The 18,332-nt window shown below is 45.0% G+C and overlaps 1 protein-coding gene across 3 annotated transcripts in view; it reads left to right on the forward strand.

Moving 5' to 3' along the window:
- ptch1 (patched 1) overlaps nucleotides 1–18,332 on the forward strand; it is a 49,256-nt gene that overhangs the window by 12,057 nt on the left and 18,867 nt on the right. For all 3 annotated transcript variants that reach the window (XR_013077192.1, XM_076731086.1, XM_076731087.1), the window contains exons 3-14: nucleotides 4,246–4,435; nucleotides 4,851–4,920; nucleotides 5,067–5,158; nucleotides 6,718–6,916; nucleotides 7,063–7,184; nucleotides 9,517–9,664; nucleotides 11,413–11,544; nucleotides 11,692–11,847; nucleotides 12,385–12,483; nucleotides 13,618–13,743; nucleotides 16,828–16,946; nucleotides 17,474–18,155. Coding sequence is in view for 2 of the 3 variants with exons in the window: in XM_076731086.1 (XP_076587201.1) it covers nucleotides 4,246–4,435; nucleotides 4,851–4,920; nucleotides 5,067–5,158; nucleotides 6,718–6,916; nucleotides 7,063–7,184; nucleotides 9,517–9,664; nucleotides 11,413–11,544; nucleotides 11,692–11,847; nucleotides 12,385–12,483; nucleotides 13,618–13,743; nucleotides 16,828–16,946; nucleotides 17,474–18,155 (2,135 nt within the window). In the remaining variant the exon portion in view is untranslated. The remainder of the gene's footprint in view (nucleotides 1–4,245; nucleotides 4,436–4,850; nucleotides 4,921–5,066; nucleotides 5,159–6,717; nucleotides 6,917–7,062; nucleotides 7,185–9,516; nucleotides 9,665–11,412; nucleotides 11,545–11,691; nucleotides 11,848–12,384; nucleotides 12,484–13,617; nucleotides 13,744–16,827; nucleotides 16,947–17,473; nucleotides 18,156–18,332) is intronic.

The raw sequence follows: 18,332 nt of genomic DNA on the forward strand, positions 1-18,332 counted from the left end.
AAGGAAGGAGTGAGGTTCATCACTTTGTGAATGCATGATTGTATAAAGGATGGGCTCAGAAAGCTGTCGGTAAACAGTTTGCCTTTCACTGCTGAAGCTCTGAAGCAACTTAGAAATTAGCCTTAGCATAAGCAGCATATTGATTTACACATGCAACAGGTTTTTAATCCATTCCTGTTGTGTACATTTGACACATTTCTTGTCTACAACCTATGAGAAATGTATTTCTCATGCAAAACAAACATCAGGATCAAAGTCACGTCTTTGAAGTAGCTTTTGGCTGTTTAGTTGTGTAGTTTTTCACAATGGTTATCCAGACCGAATCCTCATGTAGGTGCTCTGCAGAGGGCTGCATGGTTGTCTTCATTCCTCTGGCGGTATAGGGGGCTCAGGGTATGGGAGGTCGCTGTAGACTTGGTGGCAGAGAGATGACCTGGTTTTGGGGGGCTTCCTCCTCACCACAGGGGGTCCCTGCTGAGAGGGGGCCTAATCCAGCTAATCCCCTCTCTGCACACACACAAAAGCACACACACAAAGATGTGTTTAGCCACATACACGTACGTACAGTATATTCACGTATGGATGGTACCGCACACACATAAATGGTCCCTTTAGTATCTTATATCAAAGTCAGATATCGTATCAGATCTCCGTTAGTGGTGGTGGAAGTTATGGTTCTTTAAACTAATTCTAGGTCTGCTGGAAGGAGGGAAAACATTATTTTCATTATTTATCAGTATATGTGTGAATATGTTCAGGCAGAGATGCACTGTCCTTCCTGTTTCTGTCGGTGGGAGTTATAGTGTTTGTACATACTGTGTGAACAAGGTGCGTATGTGTGTTTCTAACACCCGCCAGAGAGTTGTAGGCGTCGTTTGCCGCCGGTGGTGCGTGTTTTCCTTGAAAGTGCGGGATGCTTCCGTTGTCAGGCGTAAGAGATGCGCAGGGGGTGGGGCTATGCTGTTGTGTGTTGCATGGAAAAGAGAGAAAGTTGGCGAGGGGAAAGGTGGGGGGGGGGGGGTGGGCTGGCTTTGACAGAGGGGCCGGGCTGATTGCCATCATGATCTGGCCAATCACAGAGTAGAGCTGAATAGAGCAAAGAGGGAGAAAATGAGAGTATAAAGAGGAGGGGGAGTTCAGAACTGAAAGGAGGGAGGGGGTGATGTCAGTTCCTTAGAAACCTACTTTCTTTCCTTTCGTCCCCACCGGCCCCCATTCCCTTGCTCTGAGAATAGGGGGGACCAGGGGTTAATGTTATGCAACACAGTGAATACCCGCACTGAGCGCTCCAATACAGTGACACACATAGTCCTCCTCTCTTCTCGTCGCTTCTTCTTCGAATCTGCGCCGGTCTGTTTTTGATCTTCCGCCAAGCATTTGTGATGCTTACACACGCACTATAACACACACACACACACACACACACACACACACACACACACACACACACACACAGGTGAACGCACACATGAACTCCTCACAGGTGTGTGAATTCAGAAATGGCTGATGGAGGGCAGTGCTGGCGTGATTGGTTAATGGTTAAAGAATGACAAATACAATAAACCAATTAGCTCACAGTTTGGCTGATTACTTTTCTGTTGAGCGGCTTTCCAGCTGTTTATAAATCAATGACAAAATTGAATTAAAGACAATTTTGTTAGTAGTTTGTATCACTCAGGTCATTTATCATTTAAAAATATGAAACATTTGCTGGTTACAACTCTCCAATTGTGAGAATTTCTTGTCTGTAATTAGTTTTATGTCTCTTTAAAGTTAATATTCCGTGGGTTTGTTGGTCAGAGCACTCCAGCTTGTTTAAGGCCTTACTCTGGGATGCAGATAACATCTTAAGATGACCTCTCTAAATGAATAACAAAAAGAATAATCAACAGTTACAGTAAGTTTGTTTCAGTAGAGGACAGCGATGCACAAAGGCTTGAGTAAGGACGTGAGTGAGAGACAGAGCTGGTATGGGAAGCATTTGAAAGTCAGTGACACTTTGTTTTAGGTCACAGCAGCTGAGCCTGGAGCGGGACACCCTCAAGATATCAACACATGCCGGGGTCAACCAGTTTTCTTAGGGGAAGGAATATGCGAATATGTGTCATTGAAGGAACACAGCTGTGTGTACAGACACGCTCACACGCACATGCTCGCATGGACGCCAGTGCACTCACACACACTCGCACACATTTTCCTGGTCCAGCTGGGGTGTTAATTTCACCCCGAGGCTGTGTGAGTGTTGACCCCAAAACGCTGTAACCTCGTGAAGTGTGGAATTCTCTAAGCCCGAGGCCGTGATGTGCTGTTTCCTGTAGAGAGAGAGAGTGCATTCCTTTGACTTGTCCCATTCCTCGCTGCTTGCTGTAAACTCGAGGTCTTTGGGTGGCAGTCCGCGACTTGGAATGTGGTCAAAACAGACAGTGACTTCTTTCTAATCTCGTCCCGCTCGTATTTTTTCAATCAGACCTTTTCTCATCTCCCTGCACACGTAGAAACTGAAAGTGGATGTGCCTCTTTCTCCACACCTGTGTTCCCATTTTTCCCCCTTGGCAGCGCGCTTTAACCAGGCCCCGGGGCTAGCTTTGCCTCTGTGCATTGAGTGTACCAGACAAGTCGACTTGTTAGTGCGCTGTCAGTGTGCGTAGGGTCTAAATCAGTTCCATGCGTGCCTGTTTTGCAGGGAGGCCTGGTGTAACGTAGCTGTGTAGCTGGCCTAGCAGTGGAAAGCATGTCGCTCTGGTTAGCCTAGGCCTGCTATTAATGATGAGTATTATAAACATGCCTTCAGACAGGATCAGATGGGAATGCTGTTTGGGTCCAGAAAAAAAGAAATCAAGTGTGTTTTCCTAATGCCCCAAGACATGGCCCCCTCCCTCCCTGTTCCATTGGTCTGACTGGGTGGTCCAGCTCAGCAGAACAGGCATGCTTATGTTCAACTTTAATGCCATTACAATGGGCAGAAAATATTCAATCTATGCCTGCTGTTGCACGAATTGAGCGGAATTGTTAAATTGGATTAAGGCATAATAAAATGTTACAGATTTTTCACACAGTCGGCTCTCTCACTGGGCATTTTTTGCACTTTGTGTGTGTGTGTGTGTGTGAGAGAGAGAGAGAGAGCGAGAGAGAGTGAGCTAGTGAAAGAAGATGACTATAAATTGCCCAAGCTTTCACTGAGCGTTCAGTCACTGATGATGGAAGGGCTCAAATCCGCTGCTCCTAAATCACACATAGATACACCGAGCAGAATGATGCACTCGCAGGTGCACGCACACATCTCTGGAGGACCTGAGTATGAAACATGCAGAACCTTTGCATAGTTCTGTTTAATCTGGCATTTGACTGAAAATTCGAGACTGTGCCTGTGCTTGCATGACAGAAATTGCCTGCATTTGTTCGTGTGTGATTGTGAGAGAGACTTTGCCAGACTTGCCTTGGCTGTACTGGGGTGGAGCAGGGCAGCTAAAGGGCCTGAAAGGCTGCTTTTGTAGCTCGGGCTAGCTGAGAGCTCAGAGCGCACGCAAAGGGCTTAGTCCCACCACGATACTGGGAGCAAAGTCTGGAAGAGAGCCTCCCTCTCTTTATCAAACACATACACACACATATGGTCGCACACATATGCAGTCAATGTGGCCTGGCGCTGCTGACTTGTTAGCAAATTTGAGTAGAAACGTTGAGCTTGTTTTACTGAGATGTGGATTTGTTGGGAGTGATGTTACTCCTCTGGATTCAAAGGAGTTAGGACGTTTGGCGTTGCAGTGGTACAAGCTCACTGTAAGCAAAGTGCTTTTGCTCAAGATACAAGTCTGATAATGTTGTGGCCAGGCTGAGATATCTTTGGGTTTGCTTTGCACAGAGGATCACTTCTTGAGCCACAGATGTTTTAGCACATGATGCTGCTTTGTGTGTGTGTGTGTGTGTGTGTGTGTGTGTGTGTGTGTGTGTGTGAGTGGTAAAGCTGTGTTCAGATCTTCTGGTAGTGTTGAAAAGCTGTTTATGCCTGCAAAGCACTGTGTATAGGGCTCATTATTTTATTCGGATATTAAAAAGGTTAAAATTTGTGTTTGTTGTATTTATTTGATGGTACTCCTCCACAAAGCTGTCTTTACAGGCTTTACAGGGCCAATGATGGAGATAAGTCCTCCTGATATAAAAGCATCTACGTGCAATAAGAGTGTCTTAGGATATTTGTGCAGAGGGTTTAAAAATGCAAGTTCAAACATGTTCACTCTCCTTGTCCAGTTGGCGGGCGTGTGAACCAGGAGCTGAAGTACACGCGACAGAAGATAGGCGAGGAGGCCATGTTTAACCCTCAGCTGATGATCCAGACGCCGCGGGAGGAGGGAGCCAATGTTCTAACGGTGGAGGCGCTCCTGCAGCACCTGGAGTCAGCTATCCGAGCCAGCAGAGTTCATGTTTACCTTTATAACAGGTAATCAGCTATTTCAGCCATTTTTGTTCTTCCAAAATAATAACTCATTTTAGCCTCAAGGGGAAATTCAAGTCCCAAGCATCACAGTACACATGCAAAGCTTGTAATGTTGATATTTTTCCACAGAGTCAGCTGAATCTTTGACTTACTCGTTTCTGGTGTTGTTGTATTGCATTCTACTATATTATCATCTTACAATCATTCTATACAATCTATATCCATGTATACATTATATGCAGTTGTACAGCATACCTGTATGTCATGTATTCAGCTACGTTCTGGCTGGCAGCACTTCAAATGATGAATGATTTATTATCATTTATTATCATTCTTTGATCAGTCTAGCCTAAAGGGCTCATGGTCTTCTACAGTCGTGACAAAAGCTCAACAGAAACTCTTTTGTTCTCCTTTTCAGACAGTGGAAATTAGAACACTTATGCTACAAATCAGGAGAACTAGTCACAGAAACTCATTTTATGGATCAGGTAGTATACAATTTATCTTTTGACTTTCACTCTCTGGATCATATCAAAATATTACTGCTAAAATCTGATGCTTCTTTTCGATACACATTTACCATTGTCAATTTGTGTTAATCCTGCTGTGTGTGGGCATGTGTTTGTCCAATTAGATCATAGAAAAGCTACATCCCTGCCTCATCATCACCCCTTTGGACTGTTTCTGGGAGGGAGCCAAGCTCCAGTCTGGAATGGTCTATCTCCCGTAAGTACACGAAACTCCTTTTTACTAGACCGAATCTGCATTTTATGATGTGTCAGCACAATCACAACACGCCAAAACAGTATGTCATTGCATTGACCAATCTCTTTCAAGCGAACGGTCAAATGATCAAATGCTATTTAAAAAAAAAAAAAAGAAAAACAATCCTAATTGGGCAGACATAGGTTTTTTTTCTCACTGTGAGGTGAGTGCAAACTGATGAAAATGATGTTTAGGGACAATTAGACGTTGAGCTCACGAGTGGTGATGGAGTTAGTGTATGTTTTAACAGCACTATCAGATTGTTTTCAGGACAGAGAGAGCAAGAAGGAGGAGATCTGGATCTCTGGATCTTGTTTTTACCCCTTTAGTAGAGGCTGCCCAAACATGCTCAACCCATCCAAAGAGACACCACAGAGGAACAAGAGTGTGTGTGCATGTGTGTGTGTGTGTATGTGTGTGTGTGTCCTGAACTCGTCCCCTCTGAAGGCTCTATTGTAGTGGTTGCTGGCATGCGTATCGCTGGCGATAGTTTCTCTCCAGCCCTGGGCCTCACACCATTGTCTGGCCCTTCTGTTGCTAATGGCCTGCTGCTACAGTAATACTCAGCAGACCTTTACCTCTGCATGTGTGTGTGCATGCACATAGTGTGTGCCATTGCCATCAGTGCATACATGTGTTCTGTAGATGTGTGAAAGTGTATCAGCTTGGGTCCGTGTCATCAGAGCATGTGAATGTGTATGTGTGAGTGTGTGTGTTGCCCATTGGTCTCAGATGGTAAATAAGGTTTTTACTATGTTCTGGTTGGGAGGCTGGGAATAATAACCCAAGCCTGGTTAAGCACATACAATGTAGTCTGAATGACAGGGAGAAAGAGAGAGAGAGATTCAGAGAAAGAGAGATTGGAATGTGTGAGGCATAGAGAGACAAGGACTGGTTCGGAGCAGGAATTCAGCACTGTGCAGTTGCATGATGGGAATTGGTCTCCATTTATTGTTTTCCGTCCGAGCAAGAAAGAGATAATTTTCTGCTTTCAAAAACGTGTTTTGTGAGGTAAAAGTTGGAGGTGATTGCACCCAAATATCTGACAAATTCAACCTAGCCTTGACTGCACTATGTCCTCCGATTACATTTGATGTCGATGTTTTTGCATGCGGTGGAACGATTTCAGCTTGTTTTCACAGTTTTGACACTCATTTTCTTTTGTTATGATAACTATAACTAACAAGAAACATGAGAGGTAGACACATGCGTTGCAAAGTTATCGGTAAACCACATTATCTAAACAGCTTCATTTGTCCATGGTTAATTTGGTATGTCACAGATGAACCAGGAAGTCAGTCTGTAAACTGTGGTGGATGTTTAGAATGGACAGCTTGGATCATCACTTTTTAGTTCGCTTTGGTCTTCTCTTCCAGATAAGTTTGGGTGATGTAACTTTGTAAGTACAACCCTGTAAAGATAAATAGAAAGGACGGCCAAAAGTACAAATGAAGTTCTCCTTAAAACAACCTCAACCACAATCAAACACCGTTATTCATTTTTACTTTAAACTTTTGCAGAGGTAAAGACCCTCTGCAGTGGACCAACTTTGACCCTAAGGACTTCCTTGAGGACTTGCGAAGAGCAAACTTCCCAGTGGAAGGCTTTGAGGACATGTTGGAAAAGGCAGACGTCGGACACGGCTACATGGATAGACCCTGTCTGAACCCTGCTGACCCTGACTGCCCTCTCACTGCGCCCAATAAGAACTCAACTAAGGTAGACACACGTGTAGGATGAGATTCAGGCTCTGAATATCTGTGTACACATGCAGCATTAATGTTTTTTTTGTTTAAACATCAAGCCTTTGGTTTGAGACTAGCTGCTGACAGTTATTTTCTCGCCCGTTGCTTTTATTGCACCAGCCATTTGACGTGGCGCGGGCCCTGAGTGGCGGCTGCCATGGTCTGTCCAGGAAGTACATGCACTGGCAGGAGGAACTGATCGTAGGAGGGACCACCAAGAACGGCAGCGGACCCCTGCTCAGGTAACATACCCACACTTACACATACACACCCTCATAAACACTGCTGTGATCACTGCAGGGCTTATTCTGGAAAGTGTGTGTGTGTTTTTTGTTCTTTTATGCTCTCCGAAGCGGCACATGCATGCGTGCGTGTGCACTGTGTGCTGTAAATCTTGCAGTCATTAGCAGATTCCAGTGAAATCTTAGAGCTCCAGCTGTTCCTGCTCAGCTCTGGCTGCTCTGCTTGGACACTACCTACTCACACACACACACACACACACACACACACACACACACACACACACACACACGTGCACAGAGTGATCTATTGCCTGGCTAGTTTGTCCAAATATACAGAGATTTGGTGTACACGGACTTAATTCCAGCTCAAGCACCAGGACAAAGCTTATAGATTAGGTGGTATACATATGGATATAATATACACTGTCTTATATGTGCAGTAAGCTGTGTGTCCTCCATAAAGAACACATTACATTCAGTCATTTGCTATATTAAACACATTAAAATATTATATATTTTTATGTGAATATAAAACATGAAATATAGCCAGGAATTAAAAACATGCACATTTTATTAAGCAATAAGAAGCTTCCTCTAACTGGAGAGAGGCTGACAAATTGTCCAAAATTTTGCTAATGGACCGCTTATTTAGTATGAAATTGCAGTTTGGAGGGTGCACGCACATGCATGCACACACAAAGGCAAACCCACACACACGCATTCACACACATGCCGGTTACAGAGTACAGTGGGGTGCGTTGTTTGTTTTGTGGTCGTGTTTTTTCCTGGCAAAGCTGGGTCATTAGGGTGTCTGTGCGTGCCTGCCTGCCTGCCTGCCTGCCTGCCTGCCTGTGTGTGTGTGTGTGTGTGCGCGTTAATGTGTGTGTCTGTGGTTTGGTTGCTCTGTCCATTCGGCTGTTACTGCTGGCACTCAATTTCTACATCTTGTTTACTAACTGCCACCATTACCGTGATTATCACCGTATTACAGAGATCACATTCATAAAGAGAACGACTAGCTAACGTCTGCTCCTTCGGTTCGTAAAAATTTGACGATTTGAAATCAGACGGACTCGACTGCTGCTCGTAAATTGTGATCTATTCCAAAGTCATTTTTTTAATGACTAATCAGTTGTATTTTCTTTAATACCCTCCTAATATGTGCATTCCTCTTTACACTGCCCTCTTAAACTCTGTCAGAACATGATCAGGAATCTTGTGGATTAGGACCAGATACAGTATCCACTTTATGGGATGTGGTACTTCCTTTGTCACTATCAAAATCCAGAAATACTAATCTTTTGTGGCATCCAGCTTCTTTGTTTGGTTTGGAATAAAGACAAGATAAGACATGGAGCTGTATTTTTGAGGCATGTTGGTTCAGTGCTGCAGCCGTCCTTAAGGGGCAAACTGGATGGAAAACAAGGTCACAGTTGTCCTAAAAGTGCGTGTTTCTTTAGACGGCTTCAGTTGCCACATCATGTCATTGCAAGGAATATTAGCAGTGATGCAGTGAGGCACCTGCCAGGTACCTGACCAACCCAGAGGACCGAGAGGAGGATGAGCTTTGAATCTGAGGGAGAGCATGTCGGGGGAGATGCAAACTCCAGAAATATGAAGTGAAAACAATGGTTATTTGTTACCCCAGGATGAATTCTGAGGATGGATTAAAAAGTGGATGTTTGTGCTGTGCAGTGTGTGTGGCAAATGAAGCAAGTCTCATGGCTGTGGGTATTCTTGGCTCAATAGTCATATCAGATGGAACAGTATCACGCTTATGCAGCAGGTGTGCTCAACATGCCATTGTTTATGATGACAGCTATCCAACACGCTCCAGGTGCTGCGGTTTTGAAGTGTTTCTTTTTTCTCTCTTTAACGGATAAATTAGCAGCTTCTCTGATCTGGGACCTCCTGGTTTGGAAAGTCTGAGTTTCTGGCGTTCTGCTTTGACAGGTTTCTGTGATTATTCCATGTTTTCGACTTCTCCTAATGGACCTTGTCGTTTTTGACAAACACCCAGTCTGGGTAGTGTTCAAAGCTTGCCCAAGACACAGTATTTGCACTCCTTGTCTATGCATAAAGTTCTAATCACCAAAAGCTTTTAATGTGTCTTATACATTTCAAAGTTTCAGCCCTCTTTGATGTCATTTGCACAATCCAGAAAACCAGCTCATCCCCTCGTTGATCATCTTGTGTGAACATGATGTTGTCTGTGAAGGCTCGCACCTCATTGACCTCCCCCTGTTTGTTCTCCCTCTTTCATCCTTTCCATCTTTTCCTCCCCTTTGCCTCCCTCTCACCCTGCCAACCTCCCCCCTTCCCTCCTTTCCAGTGCCCAGGCCTTGCAGACCATGTTCCAGCTGATGACTCCCAAGCAGATGTTTGAGCACTTTCGGGGCTACGAGGAGGTTTCCCACATCAACTGGAATGAAGAAAAGGCTGCAGCTATACTGGAAGCCTGGCAGAGGAGATATGCTGAGGTAAGGGCCAAAGCACTCAGAAATGAGAGAGGGAGAGATCCAGAAAAGAGGGCAAGGAAAAAGAAAAGGGAAAAGAGATCTACCCTAAATCCTCCACAACCACATTGTAAATCACCGGCCGGATACAGGTGAACATGGAAAGGCCCCATCCAAAAGCCTGGGCCCCTGATAGATACTAGAACCACTGTTGGTGTGTGGCAAAGGGCTGAAGCTTTCCCCTCACTGCTCAGTAGAGAGGAGCAATAGAGCAACAGGGTGAGCATGTCTGGAATACATTAAGGGAGTGCTGGATCTCTCTCTCTCTCTCTCTCTCTCTCTCTCTCTCTCTCTCTCTCTCTCGCTCCCGCTTTTTCTCTCTCGCGCTCTTGCTCTCTCTCTCTCTCTCCGTCTTTAACTCATGTACAAACACACACGCAAACACACTCAAAAGTTCACACACAATTGCTTTCCCAGCTGTGGCCCCATTGGTGGCTCAAGTGTGACATCATCTGGTCTTTGTTTTTGGGGGCCCCAACCTCTGTTCGACATGGCGTGACCTTGTGTGTGTGTGTGTGTGTCTATGTGTGTGTGTGCATGTGTGTGTATTATTCACAAATGCGTGCACCATTCATCTTGAGGCCCAGGGATCACTGATAGAAAAGAGGTGTGACTGTTTATTTGAATACAGTATTTTTGTCAATGTCAATCCTAAAAGATGCCAAATAGTGTTACTCTGTTTGTGTGTGTGCGTGTGCTTGTGGTGTGTGTTCTGCACGATTAGGCGTGTCTGCGAGAATACTATGTGCATGCATGTCGGTATGTGCCTGACACATGTGCGAGTTCACACGTGGGTGCGAGTGTGTGTGTGATCTAGTGCGTGTTTCCTAATGTGTGTCAGCCAGCATTGCTCCCCACTGAGCAGTAACTGCAGTTCAATGTTGAAGCCATCTGTCTGCCCGGAGATAGTGAGAGAGGGAGAGGACGGGTCACGATACTGTCTGCAGATTCTCCCAAATAACTCTGACAACAGAGGCAGAGCTGCGATTGGTCTTTGTTTTGTTTTCTGTAAGACACACAGGGTGAGATGTACCCATTCTACACCCAGTGGAAAACTGTATATTATGTGTTATTTATCAAACCGGCTGGAAGCGCAGTTTGGCTGTCAGCTGAGGCGCAGCTTGTATTGAATCTGTGAAATCAACCTCTTTCAACATTAAGCACATTTAAGGGAGGATGATGTAAATAGAAGACGAAGTTATGATAAGTAGGGATGGGTATCAAGAGCTGGCACTAAACCCTGACTGCTCAAAATATTGATAAGCTTCTGGACAAATAGTGCTGCTATTGGTATTTACGTAACCTTCATTTATTCTACTACAGCTGTCTTTTTAAAATTCTAAACCATCCCCTAATGATGGTCTGTGGTCTCCAGTCAGGGCTGACAGTGCAATAAATGCAGCGTATGTCAAGGTAAAAGCGTTTAAAGGAGGTAACACCAGCAACCTCAGGAAACACTTACAGATCCAGCATTCTGTAAATCTGACGCACTGCAGCGTGATTGGCCGCACCTGCTGCCTCAGTTCAGTCTCTCGGCTCTGATGCTGATGGAAAATGTGACCCCACCTTGTCCAGTCAAGGTAGCAATAATAATAAGTCTATAGTCATTAGGAAGGTCATCAGGCAGTTTGATTTTTCCCTTCTGTCTTGGTATATTTTAATGTTGCTTCCCCTCTCTCTGCCTCTCTTTTTCTAACTGTCTCTCTGTCCAGGCGGTGCTGCAGAGTGTTGCGGCAAATTCGTCTCAGAAGGTCTTGTCTTTCACCACCACCACTCTGGAAGATATCCTCAAGTCTTTCTCCGACGTCAGTGTCATCCGCGTGGCCAGTGGATACCTGCTGATGGTGAGAGCAGAGTCTTTTTTTGAATATCACTTTAGATTTTGCATGTTGTAAACAGCTTGGAGCAGAAGCAGGATACAGTAATTAATGATTGACCTACAGATGCGACAGGTTGATTAAAAGATTACTTGTTTGCTGTTTTGTGCCCAGCTGGCCTATGCGTGTCTGACCATGCTGCGGTGGGACTGTGCCAAGTCTCAGGGGGCTGTAGGGCTGGCAGGTGTCCTGCTCGTGACATTGTCTGTGGCAGCTGGCCTGGGTCTCTGCTCTCTCCTGGGCATCTCTTTCAATGCTGCCACCACACAGGTAACTCACACACACACACACACACCACTGGACAACAGCTCCAGTCTGTCAGATCTACCTCAGAAAAGACACTAAAAATCAACCAGTTAGCCATTCATGTGGACAGTCTGTCAGGCAGAACTGGAGTTCTCTCAGTCAACTGTTGTTTTACAGGCCTGTATGTTTTTTGATCATAAGATTATCTAATCATAAATGTATGTTGGCCTCTAACATAGATTCTAATCCTTATTTCTTTCATGGCTTCTTGGACTGGATTCCTGAGTTCTGGCATTGACTTCTTAACGTTCAGGAATATAAACATATTTTGCTTTAAAAGTATTTTTTCATTTGTAAAAAGAAGCCAAAATTCTCAGATGTAAAACGTCCAAACAACCATTAGTGCAAGAAGTTTGCCTCATTAAATTAATCAGAAATTGGCAGAATTTTGATTTACGGGCATAATATGTAACATTTCTCCATTAAAAAGTCTAAACATGGCTAGTCCTATATTATATGTTGTGTTGGGCCGAGCTCATGAAGCTTGCATTTGTGCAACAGGTGCTACCCTTCTTGGCTCTGGGCGTTGGGGTGGACGACGTCTTCCTCCTGGCTCATGCCTTCAGTGAGACCGGACAGAACAAGAGGATCCCGTTCGAGGTGAGGCAAACATCCCACGCTCACCCGCTCTTACTCACCCTGTACCTACCCCCCTGCTGTCTTATCTCCTCCATAGAGGAATGTGTGGAAGCCTGTCTGTGCCTGTGATGTAGCATCAAACATGTGCCACACACTCAGCCCGCTTATCTATGAAATCCTCCATATTAAATATGTTCCTTTGAAAGCAGAATGGCAACCATTCTGTTTTTGTGCTTATCTGGTCATATTTTGGACTTATATTAAGTAGCTGATTATAAAGTTATATCTCATATTTCACCGAACAACAAGACCTTGAGGTTTTTTCAGGAATGTGAAGTCACTGGAATAAATACATGCTCATGATGAGTGGTTTTGAAATACTTGTCACATGTTTATAATGTAGTTTAATACATTTAAATTAAGTATTTCATATGTTTATAGTTACTTGAAGTGGAGATTGTGACAGTTGTAAGAACAATGAGGCACGTGCAGAATTTAAAAAAAAATGATAGAAACCGAAATGTAAATAAAGTGTAAATTTCTGCAGCCTCGTGTGTGTGTGTATGTGTGTGTGTGTGTGTGTGTGTTTGTGCCATGGGATAACTTTTCACCTCAACGGGGGGAAAACACAGGCATGTATATGCTTGTGTTTGTTTTCCCTGCTTCCCTCCCCTTCTAGCCCTCGTCTCTGGGCCTCCCTCATCCCCCAGCTTCCTTTGTGTGGATGAGATGAAAACTAAACAGAGCTGAACCTGATCTCTCTTGTCTGACACACACACACACACACACACACGCACACACAGATGCATACTCCTGCAAACACACTCCCTGTGTGGTCCCGCACGTCCTCAAATCTTCACACAATTGCCGCCAAACCTTTCAGGGGTGTGTGCTTATCGTCGCTCTGTTTGTGTGTATTTACTGACGGGAATAGTAAAACAAAAATCCATTTACCGCTGTTCTTCAAACAGAAGTCGACAGGCCGGGTGGATAATCTAAGGCCAATTCAGGGCTTCAAAAAACATTGCAGTCACTGTCAGTATTATGATAATTGTACCTCATCTCAAGTATTACACATTTTGCCTTTGGCTAAAATCTGATCAGGAGAGTTGAGTTTTCTTTTCATCTGTCTTCCTCTCTGTCTGTCTCTGTCAGGATCGTACGGGCGAGTGTCTGAAGAGGACCGGGGCCAGCGTGGCTCTCACCTCCATCAGCAACGTCACAGCATTTTTCATGGCAGCCCTCATCCCCATCCCGGCGCTCAGAGCCTTTTCCCTACAGGTATGCCCGATTGTGTATGCGTGCATGTGCGTTTTCGTGTGCATGTGCGCGTGTGTGTGTGTGTGTGTGTGTGTGTGTGTGTGTGTGTGTGTGTGATAGAGTTAAGTCGTGTGGGGCCTCTCTCCCACTAATGGTCCTGTTCCAGTCCTCATTGGCTCCAGATTTTTCCAGACCGTTGTTTTATTGATTTCATTCATCAAATTGAAACTGTGTGTGTGCATGTCAGTGTATTTAAAAGCGTGTGTGTGTGTGTGTGTCTGCACGTATTTGTGAGGGGTGTGTTTTTTTAAATCCATCCAGCCCTCTTTCTCCCTCTTTGAGGCTGGGTAGTGGTGGGCCCGGTGTCTGTCCGGATTGTGGTTGAGGTCCATGTAACTGAATCCTCCTGCGTGCCTGCGTGTGTGTGCGCCCGTGTGTGCGTGTGTACTTGTATATCCTCTTGCTCATGTGTATGTGTCAGTGTCGCAAGTTGTAGTATCTGTGTGGGAGGTTTGAAAAGCAATGGTCTCGCTGTTTGTGTGTGTGTGTGCATGAGCATGTGTGTAAAAGGTGGGGGGGGGGTCCAGAGGGGAGCACTGACTTTTCTAACATCTGTCAGTAATTATAGACGTCACCAGAACAGTGAAAACTGGGACAGAGAGAGACGTCTGTCGGTCTGATAAAATGCCTCCAATCATCACTCTGTAGTTAATCCATACAGACACTTGCTCAGTCACAGGGATACACGCGGTTAAGAGAAGACGGCATCAGATTAAACCTATGATGACTCCTGTATTAGAAAGATGGAGCACGAATATAAAACCCAAATATAAGCAAGTAAGGGCTGCATTGAACAGGTTTGATAACATAATCAGGTACAGGCCACACATATTGCCCACAGTTTGATTATTAATGGATTTGGTCAGAGCGTTTTATTGTGTAAATGTATTTCCTTGTGCATCTCAAACAGGGTTTCTCACTAAATTCACCCTTGTTTTTGTCATTTGTCCAAAGCTGTTATGGCTTTTTCTCGCAATAGATTTTCTTTTCTGCTTCCTCGGTCTGTGCACAGCATGTGGTGTAATGCAGTCTGGTTATTTGCTGCTGTAGCAGAAGTAAAGAAAAAGTAGGTTTAGGTCAGTGAGATCCCTGGACCAGCAAGATATATTACCGCCACTGAGGTGCTGTTGAGCAAGACTGCAGAGGAGTATGATGCAGAATCGTTGAAGTTGAAGTTAATTGAGTAGTCCAGTTTCAGAGGCTCTCTTTCGATTTGCTTATTGTACTTTAAGTACTGTATACAGTACTGTAGTAAACTAAATGGTGATACCTCTCTCATTCCCCTTCTTAGTCTCTCTCTCTCTCTCTCTCTCTCTTTCTCTCTTTCTTTCACACAGACATGCACATACACATACACAAACACACACACATAGTGAGGCAAGATGCCACCGCAGTGAGTACAATATTAGCATGTGTGGATAGATGGCTTTAGTACAGCGAGTCTGTCAAACATGATCCATTTACCCCATGGGTCTAATCCCTGCAGCCTCGTTTAATACACGCACATGCACACAAATACACACACTTTGAGGCAGGCATACACACTCGCACACAGACATGCACAGCACACACATAGTGTGCACATAGCATGCATACTTTGCACTTGTGGTTTAGTGACTGGTGGAGGGCAGACTTGCAGTGAGGCGGACAATCATGCTGATACCCATCTTTTATTATGGAACACACACACACACACACGCACATCATAATCGCAATCACTGGCACTCATGCATGCAGAGATGTGTGTTAGTATGTGCGCGACTCTTTTTCACCATTAAGCACTTCCTGCGGTCCCGTGGATTCATTTCTATTTCTCTCTCTCGTTCTTCCGTTATGTCTCTCATTCGCTTCCTTCTATCAGTATCAGCACAAAAAAAAAGAAAAACAGGAATCTTGTCCAGATAACAACACGAAAAACACACACAGGAACACACACATTCATGTGCGGAGGACAGATGTGATGATAAATCTTCCCGCTCTGGGGTCAGCTAGCGGTCGCTATGCGTGTGTGTCTGTGTGAGTGGAGTCATAGCGTATCTGTCTGGACGTTAGTGGGCCAATTGAGAATTAATTGTTCTACTCTACTTACAGAGATTTCTTCTTCTTTTCTCTCACATTATTTCTCTCCCTTGTTGACTGAGTAGTGAGCTGAGGAATGAGGGAGGGTGAGGATGTGTGTGTGTCTGGTTGGTGTTAAGGTGTGGTTTAAGCAGGGGGCTGTACAGTTTTTACAGAGTAGATACGTGTGTGGATGTGCACTGTTTTGTGTGAGTGTGTAAGGGCTGTGTGTTGTCTGTGCAGCCACAGCGCCTGCTCATCACCTCAGGCCCCGCGGGCCTCTGGCTCCTTGGGTGGTCTGGCACACACAGGACTGTGTGTGTGTGTGTGTGTGTGTGTGTGTGTGTGTGTGTGTGTGTGTGTGTGTGTGTAGTGGTCTGGCAACTACGCAAGATCCAGATTGTACTCTGGGCAGGGCCCCAACCTAACCCCAACCCCCACCCTCTGCTCCAGTGCACCACCTTCAAATACTTAACCACAACACTGTACTGGCTTCTATTACACACACATACACACACACACATGCCTTGCTTTTTTCTCTGCACACTCACTGTTTCTGTCTTTGAAGGAGTTGAAAATGTGTTGAAAGGCAATTTTTCCTTGACGCCAGCTTATTTAGATTTTGTTATTTTAAGATATATTTAAGACTTCCTCGTGTTTGTGTTGAGAAACAATAATTCTTTGAGGCCTTACAACAGCTTGACAATCATTTTGCTGTTTGGAACTTGTGCATGGATGGAAATGCAAGAATATTTATTGAGAAATACCTTGCATTACAATTCATTACATATTTGAAGTTTTATCTGGAAAAATTATCTTCCCTTTCATTTGTTTCCATTGGATTTTAATCTTTATCCCATCAAAACTTACTATATTGTGTTGCCCGCCATACATAAACGACAAAAAGCAATCCACAGCTGAATCTTTTTTATTGATAGAGACAATTTTTTCCATAAAATAAGTGAGTCATTTCTGTATATCTTGCAGGCTGCAGTGGTGGTGGTGTTTAACTTCGCCATGGTGCTGCTCATCTTCCCCGCCATCCTCAGCATGGACCTTTACCGACGAGAAGACAGACGTTTCGACATTTTCTGCTGCTTCTACAGGTGTGCATACACTTATAGACATACACGAAGGAGGTCTGTCATTTCTGATGGAGGTTGTTGCTCTCTTGTTCATTAATTGTTCCTTTTATGTGTTCCTCTGATCTCTGATCTGACACTGAGTAGCTTTAACACAGTTATCTCTGAGATATATTCACCTCAATCCCCCTCAGTCAAAACCTAATTACTGCTTAAGTTGTCTGTTTGTGTCTGGCAGCTTGGTTGTTTGACTGTCTGTTTATCTGTCACAGTCTTTATTAAAACTCTACTAGTCTGCCTGCCAGTCTCGGCATGTTTGTTGGCACAGTGATCATACAGATGTGCACACACGCTATTAAATTCCCTCGCTGGGTCTCAGCTCTATATTTTATGCTGCTGGTAGAGGGAAAGAGAAGATTCACAATAACAAAAAGCTGATAGAAGGTTTTTAACAGCTTTAATGCAGTTAATCTTAAAAATTGATACCTTTTTCTGCAGAAACCGGTGCTTGTCATTGGTCTGACATTTTTCCACTGTCTTTATCTCTTCAGCCCATGTGCAAATCGTGTGATCCAGATTGAGCCTCATGCATACCTGGATGGGGCAGATGGGAGTCACTACAGCCCTCCCCCATCCTATCGCACCCCCCCTCCCTCATATCGCACTCCTCCCCCAAGCTACAGCAGCCCCCCTCCGTCCTACAGCAGCCACGGCTTTGCCCAGCAGACCCAAATCACCATGCAGTCCACTGTGCAGCTCAGGACAGAGTACGACCCCCGGACTCAGGCCTTCTACACCACGGCCGAGCCCAGATCCCAGATCTCCGTGCAGCCCATCAACCCAGCTCCGACCAGGAGCAACCCTAACAACGATTATTACAGCAGCAGCACCAGCGGGAGCAGGAGCAGCAGCAGCAATCATGGCAATCTCAACAACAACAACAGCGGGAGCCGAGGTAATGGGGGATCTCGAGGTTCTGCCACCTTCTCCCATCATCATCCTGCACCTCCTCCTGTTGCCTCGACTTCAAATACTGGCTCAGTTCCTCAGGGTGATGTAGCCTCTTCAACTGGACAGAGCCCAGAGAACAACAGCTCCACCCGGGACTTGTTGTCCCAGTTGGGAGAGGGCTCGCTGGGTCTGCGCTGCCTTGAGCCACCCTGCTCCCGTTGGACCCTCGCCTCTTTTGCTGAGAGGCACTACGCTCCTTTCCTTCTGCAGCCCACAACCAAGGTGAGTTTCACTTCACTGTGTGGGTGTTTGTAGAAAAGAGACCTGGAGACAGAGGGGAAATGCTTCTGTGTGAGGTATGAGTGTGTTTGTGCTGACTCACCGTGGTGATAATTTGAATGGGAGGATTACTCACCAGAACGAATAGTAGGAGGAAATCTCGGGTGGAGGTTGCGGTCA

The sequence above is a fragment of the Chaetodon auriga genome, chromosome 5, assembly GCF_051107435.1.
Source record: "Chaetodon auriga isolate fChaAug3 chromosome 5, fChaAug3.hap1, whole genome shotgun sequence".
Lineage (NCBI taxonomy): Eukaryota > Metazoa > Chordata > Actinopteri > Chaetodontiformes > Chaetodontidae > Chaetodon > Chaetodon auriga.